The sequence below is a fragment of the Bos taurus genome, chromosome 3 (assembly GCF_002263795.3).
Source record: "Bos taurus isolate L1 Dominette 01449 registration number 42190680 breed Hereford chromosome 3, ARS-UCD2.0, whole genome shotgun sequence".
Classification (NCBI taxonomy): domain Eukaryota; kingdom Metazoa; phylum Chordata; class Mammalia; order Artiodactyla; family Bovidae; genus Bos; species Bos taurus.
The window spans coordinates 48313386-48335725 of NC_037330.1; the positions used below are offsets into that span (position 1 = coordinate 48313386).

Here is a 22340-nt window from a genome sequence, read left to right on the forward strand (position 1 = left end):
TCAGTAGCCCTGGGGGTGACACCAATTATCTAGTTTTAACAGGTCCTCTAGTTGATTCCCATATACACTAGTGTTAAAGAGCTACTGTCCTACCTAGAGATTGAAGTCCTAAGGAAACTAGCTCCCTACTTCTCTGAAATCATAATTAGGGAAGATTTACAAAAGCCCTCATCAAAACCTGCAACTATTATCTAGGTGGACCTGATACATTCCACTAGAAAAGTTTCTTCTGACCCCTTCCTGTCTGTTATTGTACTTAGCCTCCTGCAAATACCTACATACCCTGTTTCTCATTTACTGTTCTATCTATAAAGCTTAGTGCAGCGCCTGGCTTTGTTTCCTGAGTTGAGCCTCGCCTGCTAACCAGTGTAAAGGAGAATCACCTCCAAAATCAAAATCCTAAAAGAGTCCTTCGGACCTATTTCTAAGCGGGTCACTGCACCCTGATGAGAACATTAGTATTCCACCCGAAAATGAAAACAGAAAAATATCTCAATTTCAATTTCTTTAAAGAGATCGGTAGAGCAGCATTAGAGGTTATCATAAACTTGCTACGAGCAAAAAAAGATAGATGATTAATCTCCAAACCTTGATACATTCAGGTTAGTGAAGGCAAGACAGGTAAAGTGGGCAGGCAACTAAAAGAGGTAGGGGAACTTGAGACCTATGGAATAGCTACCAATCAGAAGGAAAAGAGCTAGAAGCAGGTTCTCAATGAGCACACAAGCAGAGTCCCTCATCATCCCATGACCTCTTGTCTACTGATGAACTTCCCCAACCCCAGTTCCAGATCTCTTTGAAATATGAGGAATACTTTGTACCAGAGCTGTTGTTAGGAGTGTATGGCTGTCACTGCCACCACCATGATCTTCATCACTTTATAAAACAGAATGACAGAGTTACAGTTAACTGACAGATGAGAGGTCTCTGGATGCCATGACCTCTTTATCCTAATACTCATGATAGAATTTCCATGAAGACTTACAGGCTAACTGACTGCTTAGAAAGTCTGCAAAACATTATCCTCTTTGGGCAATTCATGATGATTATTAAGCAGTTAAGTTTAAGGAGGCAAGGATAGTTAATGAATGATTATGGGCCTGTGGTCTGAAAACCAAGATTTGAACTGTAGCTCTCCCGGGTGACCTTGGGCAAAGAAGACCAAAACCTCAGTTTCTCCATGTGTAAAACAAGCAGAATACCATCCTTATGACAGAGCTGATATGAGACTAAGACACAATGCATACTAATGGCAAACAGGAAAAATACTAAAACAGAAAAGCACTGCAAAAAAGCACTTTTTTTAAGGTTAAAAGTGAAATAGAACCAGGTACTTTTTCTTACCACAGCTATTAAGAAGATTAAGTTTGAACAAGTTCTGAAAGGATGTATTCTTTCCTGCCTAGGTACAAGCCTTCAACTCTAGTCATTGATCCCTGGATGACTACACAAGACTAAAGGCCATGCCTGAGATGATGACAATGAACAGATGATAGGAAAGACAGATCATCATCACAATTAGGACAAAAATGTAGGTTCACTACTGCTATTTTACTATATATCAATAATCACTCCTCAAAAAGTAGTTAATGTTACTTTCTAATTGCTGCAGAAAAAATATTCATGCTGGAAAAGAAAATAAGTACCTCTAAGGGAAGACTCACCTGTTTTACTTGCCCAGTAGGTTGTATCAACTTTATACCTCACTTTGCACAACTATACTGCATCCAAGCTGAACTTACTTCTTCATGACAAGTTTATGCTTATGACCATCAAAATGTGGTGAGATTGAGATGGCCTCTAAAGATTGCCTATTTCAGTTACCCACAGATTTCTTAAATCCCTTCTACAAAAGTTCTTACAGTTTACCCCTTAGCATGGAAAACTCTGTGTTAAGAGGAGTAGCATCTTCTAAAGCTGCTTTCCAAAAGTTCCAGAACTAATCTGTATCCTCTTTGACATCTACCCACTAGTCCTATTCCAGATTCTGGCTATCCAAAATCACTTTTTCACATGAAAGTGAAAGTGTTAGTCACTCAGTTGCGTTCAACTCTTTTGCAAACCCACAGACTACGGCTCACCCAGCTCCTCTGTCCATGGAATTCTCCAGGCAAGAATACTGGAATGGGTTGCCATTCTGTTCTCCAGGGGATCTTCTCAAACCAGGGATTGAGCATGGGTCTCCCGCAATGCAGGCAGATTCTTTACCGCCTAAGCCACTAGGGAAGCCCCTCTTTTCATATTATAACCCTTCAAATATTTAATGACTGTCCAAGTACCTGTCTGTCTTCTTCATAGGTATCAGTTCCACTCTGCACAAAAAATTCTGGCCTATCCTCCTCAGAGTTCCTTAGCCCTATGTACTGCCAGCATTCACAAGACAAAAACAAACAGATGCAACAACAAAACCAACCAATCTCTTGATGAAAAGAACCATTTACACATAACACTCCCTACATGTTAACCAATTCAATCACATACACATATACATCTTTGGAGGACACTGGGTAACCTTTCTAAAGAGAATTTTAGTAGAACAGGTCACTATCCTTAAAAATGTAAATACTATTTGCCCAGGAACCCCACAAAACCAACCTTTGAAATAACTATGTATAGGCACAAATATGAAGACATAAGAATGTTTATGCAAGTTATATACAATAGTAAAACTTAAAAAACACATAAAGATAGAAAACTGATTAAATACGATTGTTTATCTATATGCCATCCACAGAGATAATGATGCAACTAGATGGCCTGAAAATAAAAACATTTTCAGAACTTGCTGAAGATTTCAAGAGTATACCTCCTTTACCCCCTTTCTTGGAAAATATTTGAGGATATACTATAGCATGAGTGAATAAACCAAGACAGATATGGGGTAAAGAAGCAGTGGCCTCAAACCAGAAGAGTAATGGCAGGAAGCCTGGGACATTAACAAGCACACCTAGAGGGCAGGAGAATGGAGAGCTCTAGGGGCAGGTATCTGGGGAATTTGACTGAAGAGATGGGACAATTCAAATATATGATAAAGGCATATGTTACAAGGAAAAAAAAAAGGCAAATAGTCTAAGCAAAAATTAGATAGGAAAAATAATCCTAGCTGTTCAGGGAACTATTTTAATACAGTTATAAGAAACACTTCATTTTCTCTGTGTAGAATCAACTGAAATGCAATATGATTATAGAATATAAGGCAAATATTGTTAAATCTTAGTGATACAAAAGTTCACATACAAATGACAGAAACTGGAAGGACAGAAGCATAAACATCTTCACCTTAAAGGATCAAGAGGTGCTACAAACCCAAAATAAAAATGTTTATAAAGTTTTCAAAGAAACTGTGAGAGGAACTCAAATTACTTTAACTACATGGGAAGAAAGAAGGGAAAGGAGATAGAGGTGAGAGAGTTAAATTCTTACCCACCATAGCAAGAAGATAACACATGGTATCTAACACTGACCAATTAAGACGTGGCTTACAGTCACCTAAGTGATCACCATCAATTCTGTCCCTTCCTGCATGTGCACAGTGTTCCTCAGATCATGTGCTTGGGTCTTACTTTCCTCCCCTTGAATCTGGGCTGCCTCAGTGACTCATTTGACCACCGGAACGCAGAGGAAATGAAGTTCTGGTCTTTGGCAGCTAGGTCTCAAAGAGCCATGCAGCTTCCTCCTGGGTCTGTTAGAATATTTGCTCTTAAAATGCTCCCTCTTGGAACACAATAGCCAGGCTGTGAGATGCTCAAGACACATGGAGGGGCCACATACAGGAGCTTGAGGCAAAGAGCCTGCTGATGTTCCAGCAGGGAACTAGCATGAACTACCAGCTACTTGAATAAGCCCCTTTCAATCCAGTCAAGCCTTTAGATTATTCAGTCTCAACTGCTACCTAACAGCACCCACATGAGACCTCACGCAAGGACCACCCAGCTTTCTTCCTCCCTTCATTTTTTTTAATATAATTAAAAACTTGTGAGTCAATGGGTTTCACTGGCCTAAGTCAGTATTCTAACTGATGATCAAATTGTCACATTTTTAACCAATGGCATAGCCATTGTGTTAGTTCCGGTGTCCTGAGAAAACCCTATTAGTCTTTGATAGGTTCCTTGCTTTCTGACAGATTACCTTATTTTGTTGTATGCAATGCTTCAATATGTAAAACAAATTTTAAATTTTGGGGTTTGATCCTATTTTTGTAATATATATTCATATACAGAAGAGTATTTTTTAATTATTCATATACACAGATAGGATATATTCCTACATGTAAATGGTGATTAAGCAAATATAAATAGTTATCTCTGGGTTGTGAGATTGAGCATTAGCTTCTCTTTTTGCTTGTCAATATTTCCTAATCCTCAAATAAAAATGAGCGAACAAATTAATTTTTTCAAATAGCTCTGCACCAACATTTCTTATCATAGCTTTTTAAATTATAGTGTTGCCTTAACCACTGTTTACCAAATGTATTCTTTTGTGGTTCTCTTTCTGCACTTCTGAAGTTCTCCTCTGCCTCTTTTAGAGGACTGACTTTCTTTGGGTCCCTGACTGTGATTACCCTGCACCGACAGGACACTTCTTATTTCTAATGGCATATGAGCCCTTTTCCCCTGGAATAACCATGTATCACCACAAACCTGAAATATACAAACACATTTCTGCCCAAACTGGTTCTCCCATTTCCTTTAGGGTCTCCCCCTCTAGTGCCCTGGGTCACTTTGCCCTCTTGTTTCCCTTCTTTCTCTGAAATCTAAATTAGTCACCATGATCTACTGACTACAATGTTGCTTTTAGATTAGTTTCTTCCTCATTATTTCTTCCTGCTTATTTATTATTATGGATATTTCTTCCTGCTTATTTAACTTATATGCAGAGCACATCACGTGAAATGCTGGGCTGGATGAAGTACAAGCTGGAATCTAGATTGCCAGGAGAAATATCAATAACCTCAGATTTGTAGATGATACCACCCTTTGCAGAAAGCAAAAAACTAAACAGCCTCTTGATGAAAGTGAAAGAGAAGAGTGAAAAAGTTGACTTAAAACTCAACATTCAGAAAACCAAGATCATGGCATCCAATCCCATCTCCTCACGGCAAACGGATGGGGAAACAAAGGAAACAGTGAGAGACTTTATTTTTGGGGGCTCCAAAATCATTGCAGGTAGTGACTGCAGCCACGAAATTAAAAGACACTTGCTCCTTGGAAGAAAAGCTATGACAAACCTAGACAGCATATTAAAAAGCAGAGACATTACTTTGTCAACAAAGTTCTGCCTAGTCAAAGCTATGGTTCTTCCAATAGTCATGTATGGATGTGAGAGTTGGACTGTAAAGAAAGCTGAGTGCCGAAAAATTCATGCTTTTGAACTGCAGTGTTGGAGAAGACTCTTGAGAGTCCCTTGGACTGCAAGGAGATCAAAACAGTCAATCCTAAAGGAAATCAGTCCTGAATATTCATTGGAAGGACTGATGCTGAAGCTGAAACTCCAATACTTTAGCCACCTGATGTGAAGAACTGACTCATTTGAAAAGACCCTGATTCTGGGAAAGATTGAAGGCAGGAGGAGAAGGGGACGACAGAGGATGAGATGGCTGGATGGCATCACTGACTCTATGGACATGAGTTTGAGCAAGCTCCAGGAGTTGGTGATGGACAGGGAAGCCTGGCGTGCTGCAGTCCATGGAGTTGCAGAGTCGGACACAACTGAGCAACTGAACTAAACTGAATTTGCTCATTAATAAAACCACCAAAGTTAAGTTCTTCATAATCTATCATCTACATTACTCCAATAACCTCCTCAAAGAGATCCTTCCGCACAAAACTTTTCTCCCCCTACGTATCACCTCCAGCTTCATCTTTCTAAATATGTAAATTGCATCAAATTATTTTTTTGCCTAAAGGTCCTACAACAATTCTGTGAAAAGAAAAATACAAGGTTGATAAGGTCCAGGGAAGTCCTTTGAATGTTTAAAAATAGTTTCATATATTTAAATCTTGCAACTTGTGGTATTTAATTAGGTAGCTATCTACCCTGGATATTCTTATTCTTATTCCTTACCCCTCAACTCCTTAGTTCAAAACCATTGTGAGCCAGTGAGCTATGCTTCAGTAGCCTGGCTTCCATATTTTCTAATCCTGTACATCAATGACTCTTCATCTGTTTAATACAATCCACCCATGAGAGTGAGCATCACGTGTGGTAGAGGCTTCCACAGGCAGAGGAAGCCATTAAATAAGGTTCAGGTTACGTATAATTCCTTGTTACCTTATCCTTACCCCATCAACAAAACCTACTAAAATATAAGTCAGATAGATGCTATTAAGAGGACAGATTTAATTCAGATCTAATAAACTACACATTTTGATACTTTACTGTAATAAATTATAGCAAACTCACAACTGAGTAAACTCTCTTTGCTATATAGGTCAATATGGTATTTCTACTTCTGGCATCTACCTTTAAGGCGCTTTGTCTGTAATAGAATTCATACTGGCCATGGACTCTGCATGACTCTGTGAGAGAAAACAAAATAAGATTTGTCTGATCCCTTCTAGAGCTTAAAGAAAATTCTTCTTTCAGCCAGTGATTATGAAAATCTGGATTTTCTTATCACGAGAAATTTAATTTTCCAATAGCCAAGAACTGCTAGGGTCAGGAATTCAGAAGGTGAGGGAGAAAGATAAATAAAATTATTATGCACCTATTACAGCTAGTATGATGCTAAATATTGTGCCACTATCAATGGTGTGGAGTGGGATGGACACATTTTCCCACCACTAGGGCAGTATAATTGGTGTGAGGTCATTTATGGGCATCCCAACTGGGCTTTGTATAAAACTGACTATGTTCTACTGTAGCAATTAGGAGGTACTTTTTCTAGGCTATTTGAACTGACTCAGAATCTAAGGTCATTTCCATGATCTAAGAAAACCCTTTTAAAGCACCATCAATATAGAAATGAGATTTGGGAACAAATTCTACCATGTATTCAATTACTGTTTGCTTCACTTTAATCATTTAAAGTTTTTGATGATTTACTTACAAGGCAGAGTTGATGGTTTGAGGTAACACACTGGACTAGGTTGCCAAATCAGGCTCATGGGAAAGAGTGATCTTACCTAGAGTTAAGCTTTACTAGTTGCTACAAGCAGAGAGACTATCAGATTAATGCAGAGGAAGCAGAGAGAGGTTTGGAATATGAAGGGCAGTTGGCAAGCCAGGTCCTTCCTATGTTGAACAAGCAGTTCTGGCCCAAAGAAGTGAAGGCTCTACAAGGTGAGGTTTACAAAGTTCTTCACACAGCAATAGGAGTCTATCTTATAAAACGTCCTTATCTTATGCCTCTAAAAATATTGTAGAGCCTATATGACATTCTCCAAGGAGGCAGGCCTCACAGAGCCTGGCTTCTCTTTACTACAGCGAATCCTTAGCCAGGAATAGGCTAAGGTCATTTCAGAGTTAAAGTTCCAGTTGACAGGAGATTAGACCTGGGTCACTTGCCTTCTTTCTCCCCCTCCCTTTCTTCCAAGGAAGTGAATGGATTTACAGACCAGCTGCTTGCACCCCTTCCTTACTTAAGAACTTGGTGACAAAATGTAGCTTATTCTTACTTGCCCAGTGCTTAGCTCTCCATATTAGGAATAAATCCAATAATTTCATCAAAACAACTGAATCACAGAATCTCAGATTAGAATAGAATTTTAAAGATAATTTATTACAAGCTCCTACCTAAAGCTTCTGCTTATTAGATCCATTTTTATACCTATCTGATTGAAGATACCTTATGGAGAAGAATCACTTTAAAAGGCTGTTGTTAAAATCTTCTATTCATTGGGGATGTCTCTCATAAAAGAGAAGTCTCCCCTACCTCTCATTACCATCCCCTTTGGTCCTAGTTCCAATGTCTGAGTTAAACCAGAGTAAGTCTAATTCCTCTTCCATTGAATAGTCGTTTCACATTTCTAAGGACATTTCAAAACCACATAGATGTCCTACAACTTATCTCTTCTATGCTGACCTCTCTGGGTCCTTCAGTTGTTTATTCTGGGACAATAGCTACCTAATCTAATCTCTCCTCTACAGCTATCTGGCAGCTCACCTCTGGACATAGGCAATTTTAGAGACTCCAGAGGCTTTCGGTATGGTCTAATCAAGAAACTGTAATTTGTTTGAACTGGATACCAAACCTCCCCTAATAGAGTACACATTTAAAAACAACTTTCTATTTTAGCAGATGGACACGCTATTGGTACACCTACAATTGTGGTCATCTGCTACTTCCAGGTCATTTCCCTCTTTTTATACACTGTCAAACTCAAATGCAAACCTTGACATTCATCACTATTCAGTTCAGTTCAGTTCATTTGCTCACTATTAAGTTCCATCTATTTGTTTCAGCTTATTATTCCAGCCTGAAACATTTAAATATAAAATACATCACCTGACACATTATTAGTTCCTCCTCCTAACTTTACTTCAGTCATTTGATGTGCTCATTCGCTCAGTTGTGTCCTACTCTTTGCTACCCCGTGGACAGTAGCCCACCGGGCTCCTCTGCCCATGGAATTCTCCAGGCAAGAACACTGGAGTAGGTAGCCATTTTCTTCTCCAGGGGATCTTCCTGACCCAGGGATCAAAGCCAGGACTCCCACAGTGCAGGCAGTGGGCAGATTCTTTACCTTCTGAGCCACCAGGGAACTCCATAATTGAGAATGGCTTCCCTTGTGGCTCAGCTGGAAAAGAAAGAATTGAGAATAGGCAACATTATTAAAATAATCTTCAAAAACAATAGTTTTTTTTTAAAACACTGTTAATTATAAAATGTTAGTGAGTCATGGCATTGGGGAAATTTTTCTTTAGACTAAATATAAGATCAGTATTTTTCTACTTCTTGTCTCCTGATGTAAATTACAACTTTATCTTATCGTAAACACTAGATCTCATTTTTCAAAACCACTTCATATGTAATTGCTGGCAATATGTTTTTAAAATATAGATACTGGGGTAAAATGTTAAAGAAAAACTAAAATTCCTCACCCTTGAAGTATGACACAATCATGAAATAAATATAACAAATGACATCTGAAACCAAATTTTCTTCCTAAATTGCAGTAGAATGGTTTAATGATTAGATCCTAAGGTAGTGGAATGATGCAGAAGAGCTGGCAAAGTATGCATAGACTCAGTCATTTCGTATCAAGTTTGAAAGTTTTCCAAATATACTATAACTCATTGGTTTTGTTGAGGGGAGGCAGTGATTCACAAAGAACACAAGAAAAGTAAGGCTACCCAAGAAGTCAGAAATGGAGTACAAAGAGGGTGGTTTACCCCTAAAAATAGGATATTAAAGCATAAATGTGTCACTTCCTTTATGATAAGAGAACCTGTCATATTTTCCCTGATTATGAGTATCCTGCCCAAGGGATGAAAGTTGAATATCAGGAAAAAAACTATAGAATTTTTTTACCTGCCTATGTAAGCAAAAGAGAGAAAACCTCTTAAACTCTAAACCTTTTTAGAACCTGCTGCTGCTGCTAAGTCACTTCAGTCGTGTCCAACTCTGTGCGACCCCATAGACGGCAGCCCACCAGGCTCCCCCGTCCCTGGGATTCTCCAGGCAAGAACACTGGAGTGGATTGCCATTTCCTTCTCCAATGTATGAAAGTGGAAAGTGAAAGTGAAGTCGCTCAGTCGTGTCCGACTCTTAGCGACCCCATGGACTGCAGCCCACCAGGCTCCTCCATCCATGGCACCTACAATACACTAAATTCATGACAATCTGACTTTTGTCATATCAGATAAAGTAAAGTTGTTACTTACATAACTATTCAGCAGGCAATACACTTAGAACCTACAGGTAATTAGCCTCCATTCTTCACTTTTTCATTTAGTTCCAATTAGAAAATCTTTGGGAAAAAAACAGCTTAAATAGCTTCAGAAGTATCAAGTCAAAGTGCTTTCCAAGTACCAATCCTCATTGCATGCTGCTGCTGCTGCTGCTAAGTTGTTTCAGTCGTTCCGACTCTGTGCGACCCTATAGACTGCAGCCCACCAAGCTCCCCCGTCCCTGGGATTCTCCAGACAAGAACACTGGAGTGGGTTGCCATTTCCTTCTCCAATGCATGAAAGTGAAAAGTGAAAGTGAAGTCGCTCAGTCGTGTCTGACTCTTTGCAACCCCATGGACTGCAGCCTACCAGGCTCCTCTGTCCATGGGATTTTCCAGGCAAGAGTACTGGAGTGGGCTGCCATTGCCTTCTCCATCTCATTGCATAAGGGGTAACAATTTCATACAAGTTTATATGAAATAAGAATAGTAGTACTTGCTGTTGGCATTTTGTTAGCTTTACTTAAAAATGTAAGCAAGTGATCTGAGAATTCACCACATGGAAAATTTTCCTTACACTCAAATAGTAAATGTATGATCTATAAATGACATAGGATCTCTATAAACATGTATTAGTTCATCAATTTTGTTTCTATTTTCTTTCCCTATGAATAGATTCACTTTAATTAGATAAATTTATTTCATACCATTCATTTATTTCATACAATAGAACATAGGAAGGCATATCAAAAAAGCAACCATCTCTTGAAAAATATTACTGTTAATCTTATCAATTTTACTAAAAAAGGCAATAGTTAATTTCTTTTTTAAAAATCCAGCATTTATGTCATTGACTTTTTTATAAAGGCATAAAAGTTCAAAGAGAACACAGCATTCATCCCACATAATGAAATATTCAGCTTGCCAACCCATGTACAGTCAGCCACTTGCCAAGCTTGTGACTTCTTCAGTAGTCAAGAGAGAACAACACTTCATACTAGTCACATTTACAAATGCATGTAAGTGACCTGTTATCCTTCACCAACCCATGTTCTTCTCATAGCACACTGATTATTTGTGACTTATGTTCAGAAACCATACTTCTAACCTACAGCATGATATTAAACTCAAACAGGTACCCACATACATTCTTCCCTGAATTAACCAATATTAGGTTAGTCAGTTTTCATGTCTTTTTAGCAAAAGTGTTTAGGAAGCAAAGTGCATATATTCCAACTAAGACCTGCAAAAAGTAGAAGCCTACATGTTGTAATTGCTTAATCTATTAAAATCTAAAAAGGAAGACAAGGAAATAAACATTAGGAAATGCCAGCAAAAAAAACCTATTGTTTCAGAAAATAAGGCAATTGTGGATACCTACTGGGATATATAAGCATTATAAACAACATTAAAACCAGCATAGTTTTTAAAACATTTACATTAATTATTTAGATTCATGACTTCAAATGGGTGATATTAAGAGATGCTTTGCTATATCTTATTCTTGCAGAATGATGAATTGATGTCTTATTTACCAGCTATCTTTGTGTGGGGCAATATAAAGAAAAATGGAAGAATGTTATTAACATACATTTGTATGAGTTTTTTTAAAAAAACCTCAAAACACTTGCAAATGTCCACTAATATGCATATTTTAGTAACACCAAATAAGAAAAAAAAAAAGCCAATGGTTACATTTATGTCTTAAAACAGAGAAAACATGGAAGTGTATACCACATGTATTATATAAAATTTATACTATTTTAGTTTACATATGTCTAATATTTCCTAATACCTATCTTGGGTTTGGTGGTATATCTAGGCTAAAAAATAATTGACTGAGGAGATGCAAAGGATATAAAACTGCTAATTTACAAAGGTATAATGTAGAAAAATAATGTTAGAAATAAAAATGTACATTAGTGCTGGACATTACATTAGATTTGCTGGATCCTCTATTAGGTCAGTCTTGAAGTCTCTGAGCAAGACTCCCCCTCATTCCCACTCCACTCTCTAGGCCACTTAAGTGCAATTATGCATTTATAGGGCTTCCCTGATAGCCCAGTTGGTAAAGAATCTGCCTGCAATGCAGGAGACCCCGGTTCAATTCCTGGGTCGATCTGCTGGAGAAGGGATAGGCTACCCACTCCACTATTCTTGGGCTTCCCTTGTGGCTCAGCTGATAAAGAATCTACCTGCAATGCAGGAGACCTGGGCTCAATCTCTGGGAAGATCCAGAGGGGTTGGGAAGATCCCCTGGAGAAGGGAAAGGCTACACATTCCAGTATTCTGGCCTGGAGAATTCCATGGACTATTTAGTCCATGGGGTCACAAAGAGTTGGACATGACTGAGTGACTTTCACTTCACTTCACTTCACTTCGTGCATTTACATGGAATTATACATGAGATTAAATAGAAAAGAAATATTTTAGCTGGTTATATAGGAATCTATATGTAGCTCTGGCTGTTAAAACATAAACGCATCTAGAAAGACAGACAAACATCAAGACAAACATTAAGAGCCATATGATCCTAAAGGTTTTCAGTGAACATTCAAGAAATTGGGATCATTTGCCTTTTTCAAAGTTTAAGAATCCAAAGATATACACACTAATACAAATACACAAGTAAAGGTATTATTTTTGTTGATATACAAGATAACATCACAAGATGATCCCTGAATGCATTTGGAGTTGACCTTTATAAATTAAGAATTGTATGTTTAGATTTATGGTCACCCTTGAGTCATTACTCCGTGTTGTCTGTTTGTCAGACTGCTGGAAATCCTAGCACTCACCAGTACAAAGTGGTATGCATACAGCGCTGTACAATGGTGAATTACAAAATACTTATCACCAATCACTTTCCAATACCAAATGAGAATCAACAAATCTGTAAGAAGGAAAAGTAAGATATTACATAGGAAGAAAGCTTCATCATTTTTCAAATGTATTTAACTCTTTCTCCTGACAGCTCACCACAGTCCACTCTGAGCCCTCAGCACTTGCCTCATACATCAGGAGATCAACTACCCTTTTACCACAAAGCCTGTGCCTCCAGGGGCTATCTCCCTCACACTACTGCGACTCCTCTAGGATAAGCACCAAGTGGGGCGTCCATCACAGTGCCTGGCATATAGTTATATAATGTATTTGTTGAAAGTATAAATAAATAACTTGTTTCCAGGGTTAAACAAAACAAAAATATTATTGAATAAAAATAATTATAAAATAAGCTTAAATTACTGATTTTTATCAGTATATAACTCAGAGATTAAGATGGTCCCAGAAGGTATAAAATGACCAACTCATTTATAACACAAATTCAGCAAAAAAATTTAAAAATTAACAAAGAATGTGATTAAATATTAATTCAGAATAGAAAAAAAAAAGGACAAATACCTATAGCTATTAAAAAGAGATCTTTAAAAAGAGCTCAAGGCATTGATTTTCTTTAAATTCTAAATCAGCACTGTGATTCAGAAAATTGTTTCCTTTAACAAAACAGAAATTTCTCAAAATTTGAACACAACTATTTTCTTTACCAAATGGTTAAACATGAAATTTAGACATGGAAACAAATGGCTATCATGGATGGAAACCAGGTTTTAAGGGTTTGGAGCTTATAGCATGGAGAGCTTCTTTTCTAAAAATAAAAATTACCAGCACAAAACTAGGTGTGACTATATACATAAGATAAAAGAAATTATCAAATTATAAATTTCCAGGAGAGAAAAAAAGTACCTTAAATGTGGAAACCAAGAAAATTGAAAAGTGTTAGTAATTTACTGCCCTTTATACGTCTCTAAATGCATTTTCCCTATATTTCAGCTGTATACTCTTTGATCACCAATTTATATTAAGATAATGACTTTATAATATTTTCTATAGAGAGAATAAAATAATTCACTTTCATCCAGCTTGGTATAAAAATTTTGTTTCAGTTCATAATCCTTATTTTTAAGTGTTTTGAATTATTACCTTATTTGAGTAAACCTCTTTCAAGTTCCTTTTGTGTAAGATTTCCTGGGTAACTACTCTCTGAATTGACAACAGTCATTAACCAGTGTATGAAGCATATTATAAATTTTGTGTTAACCTTGTTAGTGACAGAATTTTGTGCCAAATGGGCAAACATTTTCCCAGTGTGTCCACACGATTCACTCTTCTTTTAATTGGCCCATCAAATAATCCAATAGCTTATTCATTATTTCTACCCCAAATATATCTTTTCCTTTTAATAAATTACTGTGTTTGGGTTTAATCTAATTTTTTGGTTACAATTCACTTCTTGATGGCAAACATTTTCTAAGACCATCACTCATCTTTATCACTTTTGATTCATATCCTACTATTTTTATTTCAATTTTATTTCAGCTGTTTATTGAGTTCAAAAATTACAAAACAGTGTTTCCTACCTAAATGTCCAAGTCAGGGATCTGTTATTTCTCTCTAGTTTTATTGAGGCAGTCCAAAATGTCTTTTCAAAAAGCAGTTTAAATGGCATATTCTCAATCTAACTTCCCCTCTGTCTCATTTGTAAAAGACTACTCCAATCTCATCCAACATGAGATGGAATATGACACACGGAAATGTGAAGTAGAAAGACTCCATGATCTTAACTGATTACAACTAAAATAGTTTACTTTTGCAGATTTTACCAAAACAACACAAAACCATGACCATGGAAGCACATCTCAAGTGCCTGTGAGATGAGGACTCTCAGGCTTAGATTTCATTAGCTTCATGGTGATTGCACCTGAGCAACTTTAGTCCAAACAGGGACAATCACTAGTCTAAAAAAAAAAAAAAAAAATACTCCAGGTTTAACTGAAGCCTCACTCTACAGCTCTAATCTTTGAGAACTACAGAGCCACCATGAAAAATGTTTCATATCCTATCATCAGAACATTTTTTTCCCTCAGTATGGGTCCTAAAAGCTACTTCTCAAATAACCAAACCTAAAGCATTGACTCTGTATTCTTTGCATAATTCCATAAGCAGTTTAAAAAGAAATGGACAGATATGAACAACATATCACATACCAGAAACGAGATAGCCTGAAGCAATAGCAACATTCACTTTCCCAAGAGATGTATCACCCCTATAAATATTAAAAAAAAAAAAAGGTTTCTTTTTTTAGCACATGGTTATAGATGATAGCTACTAATTTTTCTATTGAGATTTAAATATAAATGCTTTCTATAGGTAGCAAATAGTAACCTATCATTTGCACAAGGTATTAATGTTAGCTATGATAATACTTCTAATTGCAATAATCATAATTTCTTATACTTATTAGCCAAAAGTTTTATGAAAATAAACAACATTTTATAAGTATGTTCTTGTATGATTTGTTTTTGAAAGGACTAAAATGCAGTTCCAGATGCTGGTTGTTGTTTTGATTCCTATTTTGAATCAGAGGCTTAACAGGCTCAAGAAATAATCTAGCCTGCCCTGATATACAGGCAATATATTGCATACTATTAGCATTCTCACTTTTCTGAGGACTGGAGAGATTTCCCTATTAGCACATATTAGAAAGGCTTCTCAGGTGGTGCTAGTGTAAAGAATCCACCTGCCAATGCAGGATTCGTGGGTTCAATCCCTGGATTGGGAAGATCCCTTGGAGGAGGAAATGGCAACCCACTCCAATATTCTTGCCCGAAAAAATTTCACAAACAGAGGAGCTTGGCAGGCTATAGTCCATGGAGTCACAAAGAGTCAGACATGACTGAGCAACTGGGCATGCATACATTAGAAAATGGTCAGAACAGGACAATTTAATCCTGTTATTTCAACCCTTTTGCCCTAACCTTGGTTCCAAGGAACAAATACAAATTATCAGTCCTTTATCTGACTTATAAGATGAATTACTGGTAAAATGAACATTAAGTAAAACTGATAACAGCTAAACTACAAATGGAAATATTTAGTAGAAGTTATGTCTTCTTTACAAATTTTCATTTGTAAATATGATCCAGGAAAATTAGACCTGGAATAAACTACAGTACCAATAAAATGCTAAAATATCAAAACGTATAATAGGTAAAAATTTGTTCAGGACAAATTGGTCAATGAATCAAATCTGTGTTATAAAATTTACTTCGCAAAAGAACTGGTTCTATTGACAATCGTGTTGGTAAAATATGGGAAAAAAGTAGTAATTGTTTAGATAGACTGCATTAAAACCTGGTCAAAGAATTAAATTCACTAAATTAATTCACTTTGAAAAAGATCTTCTCAATGAAAATTTACCAAAACTGGTGTAATTCTGATTAGCATAACTTCATATTTATGAATAAAAAACAACATCATTTCAGTCAAATAGAAACAATCAAAAGACCTGGTTAAATCACCCCACATCCCTCAGAGGCCATGACTATCACATCTTTGTCCAGTGCCCTCTCAAAACACAGTCTCTCAAACTAAGCTGAACTAAAGCTTCTCATATAGTGCCAGGAATTACAGTTTGTAAAATTTCTGCCACTGGAAAGATATTTAAATTCTCCAAAAAGAACACTTTACAAATAATCCTATTATGGCTGAACACAGTTACTATTCTTGCTTTAAATTATTTCATGCGGTATTAAACTCCTTTCACAAGGACATCTATAATTCTCATTTTTCTATCTTTGAAATTGAAGGATGGGTCAAACATAAATTTGAAGACAAAGTGCTGTTTATCCAAGTTGACTATTCTATCTCAATAACAACTCATTTTTGCTCAAAACAGTGGTTATAATAACTTGATTTCACTCATACAGTATACATGTTTACATAATTATCATATTCTGTTTTGGATGGCAATTGCAACACTAATGCAAAATGGCCCTCATTATTTGTATTCAAATCTAAAATAAATCATTCTAATGCACCTTGCTGAAACAAGTCTGAACACAAGCATTTAAATAAACCATACACCATCAATATGCTTTCTGTTTTACAGTAAAGAGATGTTCTTATTAATAATTAATATCAAAACATAAATCAAATTGACGATATTAGAAAGAAACAGCTTACCAAAGTGGATCAGCAATACCAGCCTCGTCAAACAAGAAAATGTACAAGCCAACAAGCCCAACCACCAAAGAATGACACGTAGATACCACCCTGAAATGAGATGAAATACACACAAAGATTTTAGATTCTGTGCAATGAATTTTAACTAATTCTGGCAAGACATTTAACACTCTGAAGAAGTTAAATCTGGAAGCATTTAAATATAGGATTGCAGTACATCAGAGAGTATAATACAAAATGGCTATTTAGGAATCCAAGGGCCATAACTTTACTTTAGAATCGATAACAAGAAGGATGCCTAGGTCTACAATTTCCTTCTAGACTATTGATGAACCACTTATTGGTTAAAGGGTCTAAAGGGGAAGAATAGCTAATGATACAGTTGACAGTCTTGTGCAAAGAGGTGGCAATTGGTAAGCACACCATCCTGCACCCTGCTTCATCCCCAGCACCATCACTGAGAGAGTAGTTTCCTGCTCCAATCAGTCCTGAAGGACTTTCAAATCTACTAGCCTTAATGAACTCTACAACCATGGGTCAGAATTGGAATGGATTATGAAGTGAAAATGTATTCCCTTGGAGATTCCCTTGGAGTTTTAATATACACATTATTGTACTTGATTCTTTTAAGCAATCTGTGAGATAGCTACAGCAGCTATTGATTATTAGTGTCTCTTTATCACTGTTATGAAAGTGGAGGGCTATGAATTCATTCAGAAGAATCTTTTTAAAAGAAATGCCCAAATGAAAACAAAATGTTCACAGGATCCAGATCAAATTTTCTTTATAGAAGGAATAGCATTTAGCTGAAAAACATCAATTTCTTTGAACGTATCTTGTTAAACATTTAATGACTTAACCAAGCTCTAAGATACCCTACTTACAGAACTGTATACAGGACACTATATACTTACTTACAAAACAAAAACATTTATGAGTAGTGAAGTTTCTCTTCTCTTCATTAGAATAAAAGATGAGAGGAATAGTAAAGTTTTTAGAAATTAATTGCAGTGGTAAAGAATCCACCTGTCAATGCAGAAGACAGAAGAGATGTGGTTGGATCCCTGGGTAGGGAAGATCCCCAGGAGTAGGAAACAGTGATCCACCCCAGTATTTTTGCCTGGAAAAGCCCATTGACAGAGGAGTCTGGTGGGCTACAGTCCATGGGGTCATAAGGAGCTGGATGACTGAGTGCAGCACAGGTGTCAGGAGTAGAAATTAATGGTGTGCAATGAATCTCTCTACAGTATGACCCCAAATCTTTCAAAGTGAAATATATCAACCAATATAAAAGTTGATATGAAAAAATTTCACTGCAATTTGAAAAATCAATATAGTTGATCTAATAAATGATGTGATCCTTAGCAAGAATATCAAATTAATCAAATCATATTTTAAATGCTTGAAGAGTCTCACTAAGTTAAAGGTATTGAGTCCTCTGTAATACCAAAATATCATTTTGAAATGTGATAATTAACCCAATTAACCTGGTTTACAAGTCTGGAATCTTCACATCAAGTATTTGTATTCCACTTGAACATAGCAAGATAAAAATGTAAGTTCCTTGATGTCAAGTAAGGCACTCCATCTAAATAATCATACAACCAGTTTTCTGTTGACATTCAAAAATTCTACTAAAGGAAAAAGCATAACTTCTTACTAACCCATGGTAGTGCCTGGTAACCATATCAAAAAGTTCCCTTTTGAAAAAAAATCTAAATTTTTGTTCCTGATACTCAGGCCTTAGATTCTCTTCTCTGTTGAGATGTTTCATGGTAAAAGGGAAGAATTGCAAGCCCTCAACTGATGGAAATGACATATAATTCATGAGAGAAAAGTTACATGGTACTTGGATCAAATAGCTCCCACTACAATGAACAGAAGAAACAAACACCCTATGCTTATATGCTATTCTGTATTAAAAGCCTATACCTTATGAAACTTCTATTAGTAAGAATTTCATATTTCATTCTTTAAAACCAGATTCCTGGCAAAGCAGAATGTAGATTCCTCAAGGTCTTAAAAAAAAAAAACAAAACCAAGATGCTACCCAAAATAAAATACTTAAATTTTTTCAAAGAAATTTAAAAAGAAATGTTTGTGGGTTTTTTCTTTAAGGAAATAATGACCATTTTAGAATAGCAATTTAAAGTTACTGATGTAATCACTCACAAGTAGTATGAGTATAACCAATAGAAATGATATAGCTCCATCAGACAGAAGAGTTATATTTTAAAGACGAAGATTTAAAAGTTAGGAATATTTCAGCATAACAGGACTTTCCATGTCATAGGAAAGCAAGCGGAAATAATGAATTCATTTAATTATAAAATATAAATAATATCAATAAGTATGCATCTTTGTAGAAAAAGCAACAATTACGTATAAGATTTTCTCGCTTATAATTAATTAAACTGTTATCTCTCAGGTGTGAATTTTATGGAGAGTTTTTCTGCCTACAGATTGTACCCTGCCAGGCTCCTCTGTCCATGGGATTATCCAGGGAAGAATACTAGAGTGTGTTACCATGCCCTCCTCCAGGGGACCTTCTCAACCCAGGGATTGAACCCATGTGCCTTATGTCTCCTGCACTGACAGGCAGGTTCTTTACCACTAGCGCCACCTGTGAAGTCTTTCAAGATATATATATATACATACACGTATATATACACACATATATATATATACATGTATATATATACACATACTCAGAAAGCAACCTACTGTTTTTCTTTCTTTGCATTCTCCACCTTACAGCTTGAGTCCCATGTAAATTAAGGTGGAGTGGGAAACAGGAGTGAAGAAAGAATACCATTTGAATAGCATAATGCATCTTATATAATTCCAGATTTTTTTTTCAAATAGGAACTCAGTTTCCCAAACAGTGATTCCATGTCTCATAGAATGGCAGTGATAAGACTGAATAATGCTAAGTATTTTTCCATTTCATTATTTTATTTCTTTTTTATCTTTGCTTCAATCTATCTGAAACCTCCCTATTTCTTTGGCTTACAGCTCCCCAAGATTCAAATGCGTTTACTCACCCTAACCATGTTGAAGATAAAATGAAAATAGTTCAAAATTTAATCACAGAAAATGTATGTCCTCCTATATGTCGCTTTCCTTTTCTTTCCCACTATCTTTTGCCCCCTTCCCCCCATCTCTTATCCTTTTCTTTTCCATTCTATCTTCACATTAGAAATGGTTTTACAAAATAATGGTGTCTTTTGTGTCCTACATTTGAACAACATTTCAGTGCTATTCTTTAGACAAAAGAATCATACCTCTTGTTTTTCAAAAATATGTGGAGAAATAGTTCTAACTTTTGGGGAGAAGAGCCGTAACATGTATGAACAAGACCAATCAGTGTAAGATGCAGAGAAAAACAACTAGCCTTATTCCCAGTCTGAGTTATAAAAGTGCATGCCTGCAAAACAATTTGGCCCAAACAAAGATGGGGCATTTCAGGTCCTGTAAGGCCACTCTCAAATAAATAGACTTCGGCAGAAGTTTTTAATTGTAAAAGGAAATTTCAATGAAAAATAATTATAGCAATGTTGGAGATCTGCTGAATTCATTTCCTAGTTAGCATTAACTTCAACTAAATAGGAACAATAAGAAGTATCCCATAGCTGCTCTAATTCACTGAGGTTTGCAAATGCACAGAGGTCTTTGGGCATCTGAAATGCTCTAAAGCAAGTGAGCCAGTCATCAAAGTCGTTTCCCGCTTGAAACTCTACGAGAGATTAACAAGTTGCATATACACAAACAATTTGCAAACCAACTAACTAAAACTGGTAGATTTCTACATCCTTCGATGTCTTGTTTTCCTCTTACTTTTTTGTTAAAAAACATTTTTATAAGCAAGTTTTACTTTAAAATTACATAACAAAAGAATAGATTCTGGAGGGCTCTTAATTATAATGAAAAGTTCATTAAAAGAGAGACACAGATGTTCTAACTGTATACCAGGTTCTCTGGTATGTAGTGTTTAATGCCTTAGGTTGGGCTAAACCAGCCAATACTATATATAGGCTACTCACAGTCCCAACTACTATTACTTTCGTTACCGTTTCCAGAGAACATGTATTTGTTATCATAAATATTTCAGAGGAGAATGCAAAACAGTGCCTTCCAGCACAGTTAGCCACAGCCTACTTACCACTTCCCTAGTGAGTTAAACTTTCCCTAACATCTTTCAGAATAAGAATTTAAAACTGTTTCTTGTATAAGATCTATCCACTTTTCTTTCCTTTTACTTCTAATGTCAAACAAAAAATTTGACCTAAGATTCTGTTAAACACTAAGTGAAAAAGAATTTTTGGAAATATTTAAAATGTGTAATTTTGTTTCATAAGACTGTTTTTTTAATCAATTACATTTTCATATATGCTTTACCTTGAGTTCCATTCAATCTTCTTTTTGAAGTTGAGGTTATTAAAACCTGGAGAAATCTTTGCTGAAAACCAGTAACTTACAACGTGGAAAATAATCTGAAAGGTGAAAAAGCTGGCAAAACAAGTGCTGATGAGCAGTATGGTGTTGGTATCCATATTTCTTCAACCTGTTAAAAGAAATGATGGCTATAAATTCCTTTAAATTGCTTGTAACACACCCAAATTATTTTTTTAATTTTAAAAGAGTATGTGGTTGTATTTTTTTTGCAATTTACTTTAGCACAAACGTAAGAGTATAAGGAAATTGTATGAATTCAAACCTTCACCAGCTATCTGTCCTGGTATCTCATATTTGTACCTAAAAGAGGGGAAAATCTATTGTCTTAAAGATCTCGGTATTATAAATGTCAGGAGATAAATTTAACACCATTGTATTCAAAATTATCTAAGTCTAGAGTTTAACATTATGAGGGAGTTTCAAATACTGTAATTGAAGATATTATTTTAGTAATATTTTTAATTAAACCAAGAACAAATCACCTGATTTCTCTATGCCTCAGCTACCTCATCTATAAAATGAGAAAGTTGGTTAGATAATTTCTAAGAAAAAATTATACCAAAAATAAGAATAGAACATTATCTGCAATAGTAAAACAAAACACAATCATCTAATAAAAAATAACTGTACCATGGGACAAACATTTAAAGTCTTAAGAAGAATAATACCACCTTGGAAAATAATCATAGCATTGTTTTTGCTTAAAATAGTATTTAACCTAAAAAAAAATATTTTCAACCACACATATCCTTGAACCAAAAATCCTCTATGGTTTTTTATCTCTAAAATAAAACATTTTTATAAAAACGCTCCAGGTTTTAGGGACAGAATTACTGAAAGAATAGTAATATGCATATATATACATTCAAAGTATATTTTCTATCTCACTGAGCTCAACTTTATTTGGCTCCTAAAAATCTTAGGAACATTCAGACCAAAAAAAGACAATAAATCATTTGCTCATATTCAGCAAATACAGCATTTCTATCACTCCATCTTTGATAGAGCTGACCCTCAAATGAAAAGGAAATG

General features: G+C 35.9%; 1 protein-coding gene across 4 annotated transcripts in view; it reads right to left on the reverse strand.

Moving 5' to 3' along the window:
• Nucleotides 1-22340, reverse strand: part of TLCD4 (TLC domain containing 4) — a 70359-nt gene that overhangs the window by 25674 nt on the left and 22345 nt on the right. For all 4 annotated transcript variants that reach the window (XM_024990064.2, XM_024990062.2, XM_059885073.1 and 1 more), the window contains 4 exons: nt 21252-21417; nt 16854-16943; nt 14876-14934; nt 12629-12723 (listed from right to left, as the gene is read on the reverse strand). In XM_024990064.2, coding sequence (XP_024845832.1) covers nt 12629-12723; nt 14876-14934; nt 16854-16943; nt 21252-21406 — 399 coding nt within the window. In that variant the 5' untranslated portion in view covers nt 21407-21417. The remainder of the gene's footprint in view (nt 1-12628; nt 12724-14875; nt 14935-16853; nt 16944-21251; nt 21418-22340) is intronic.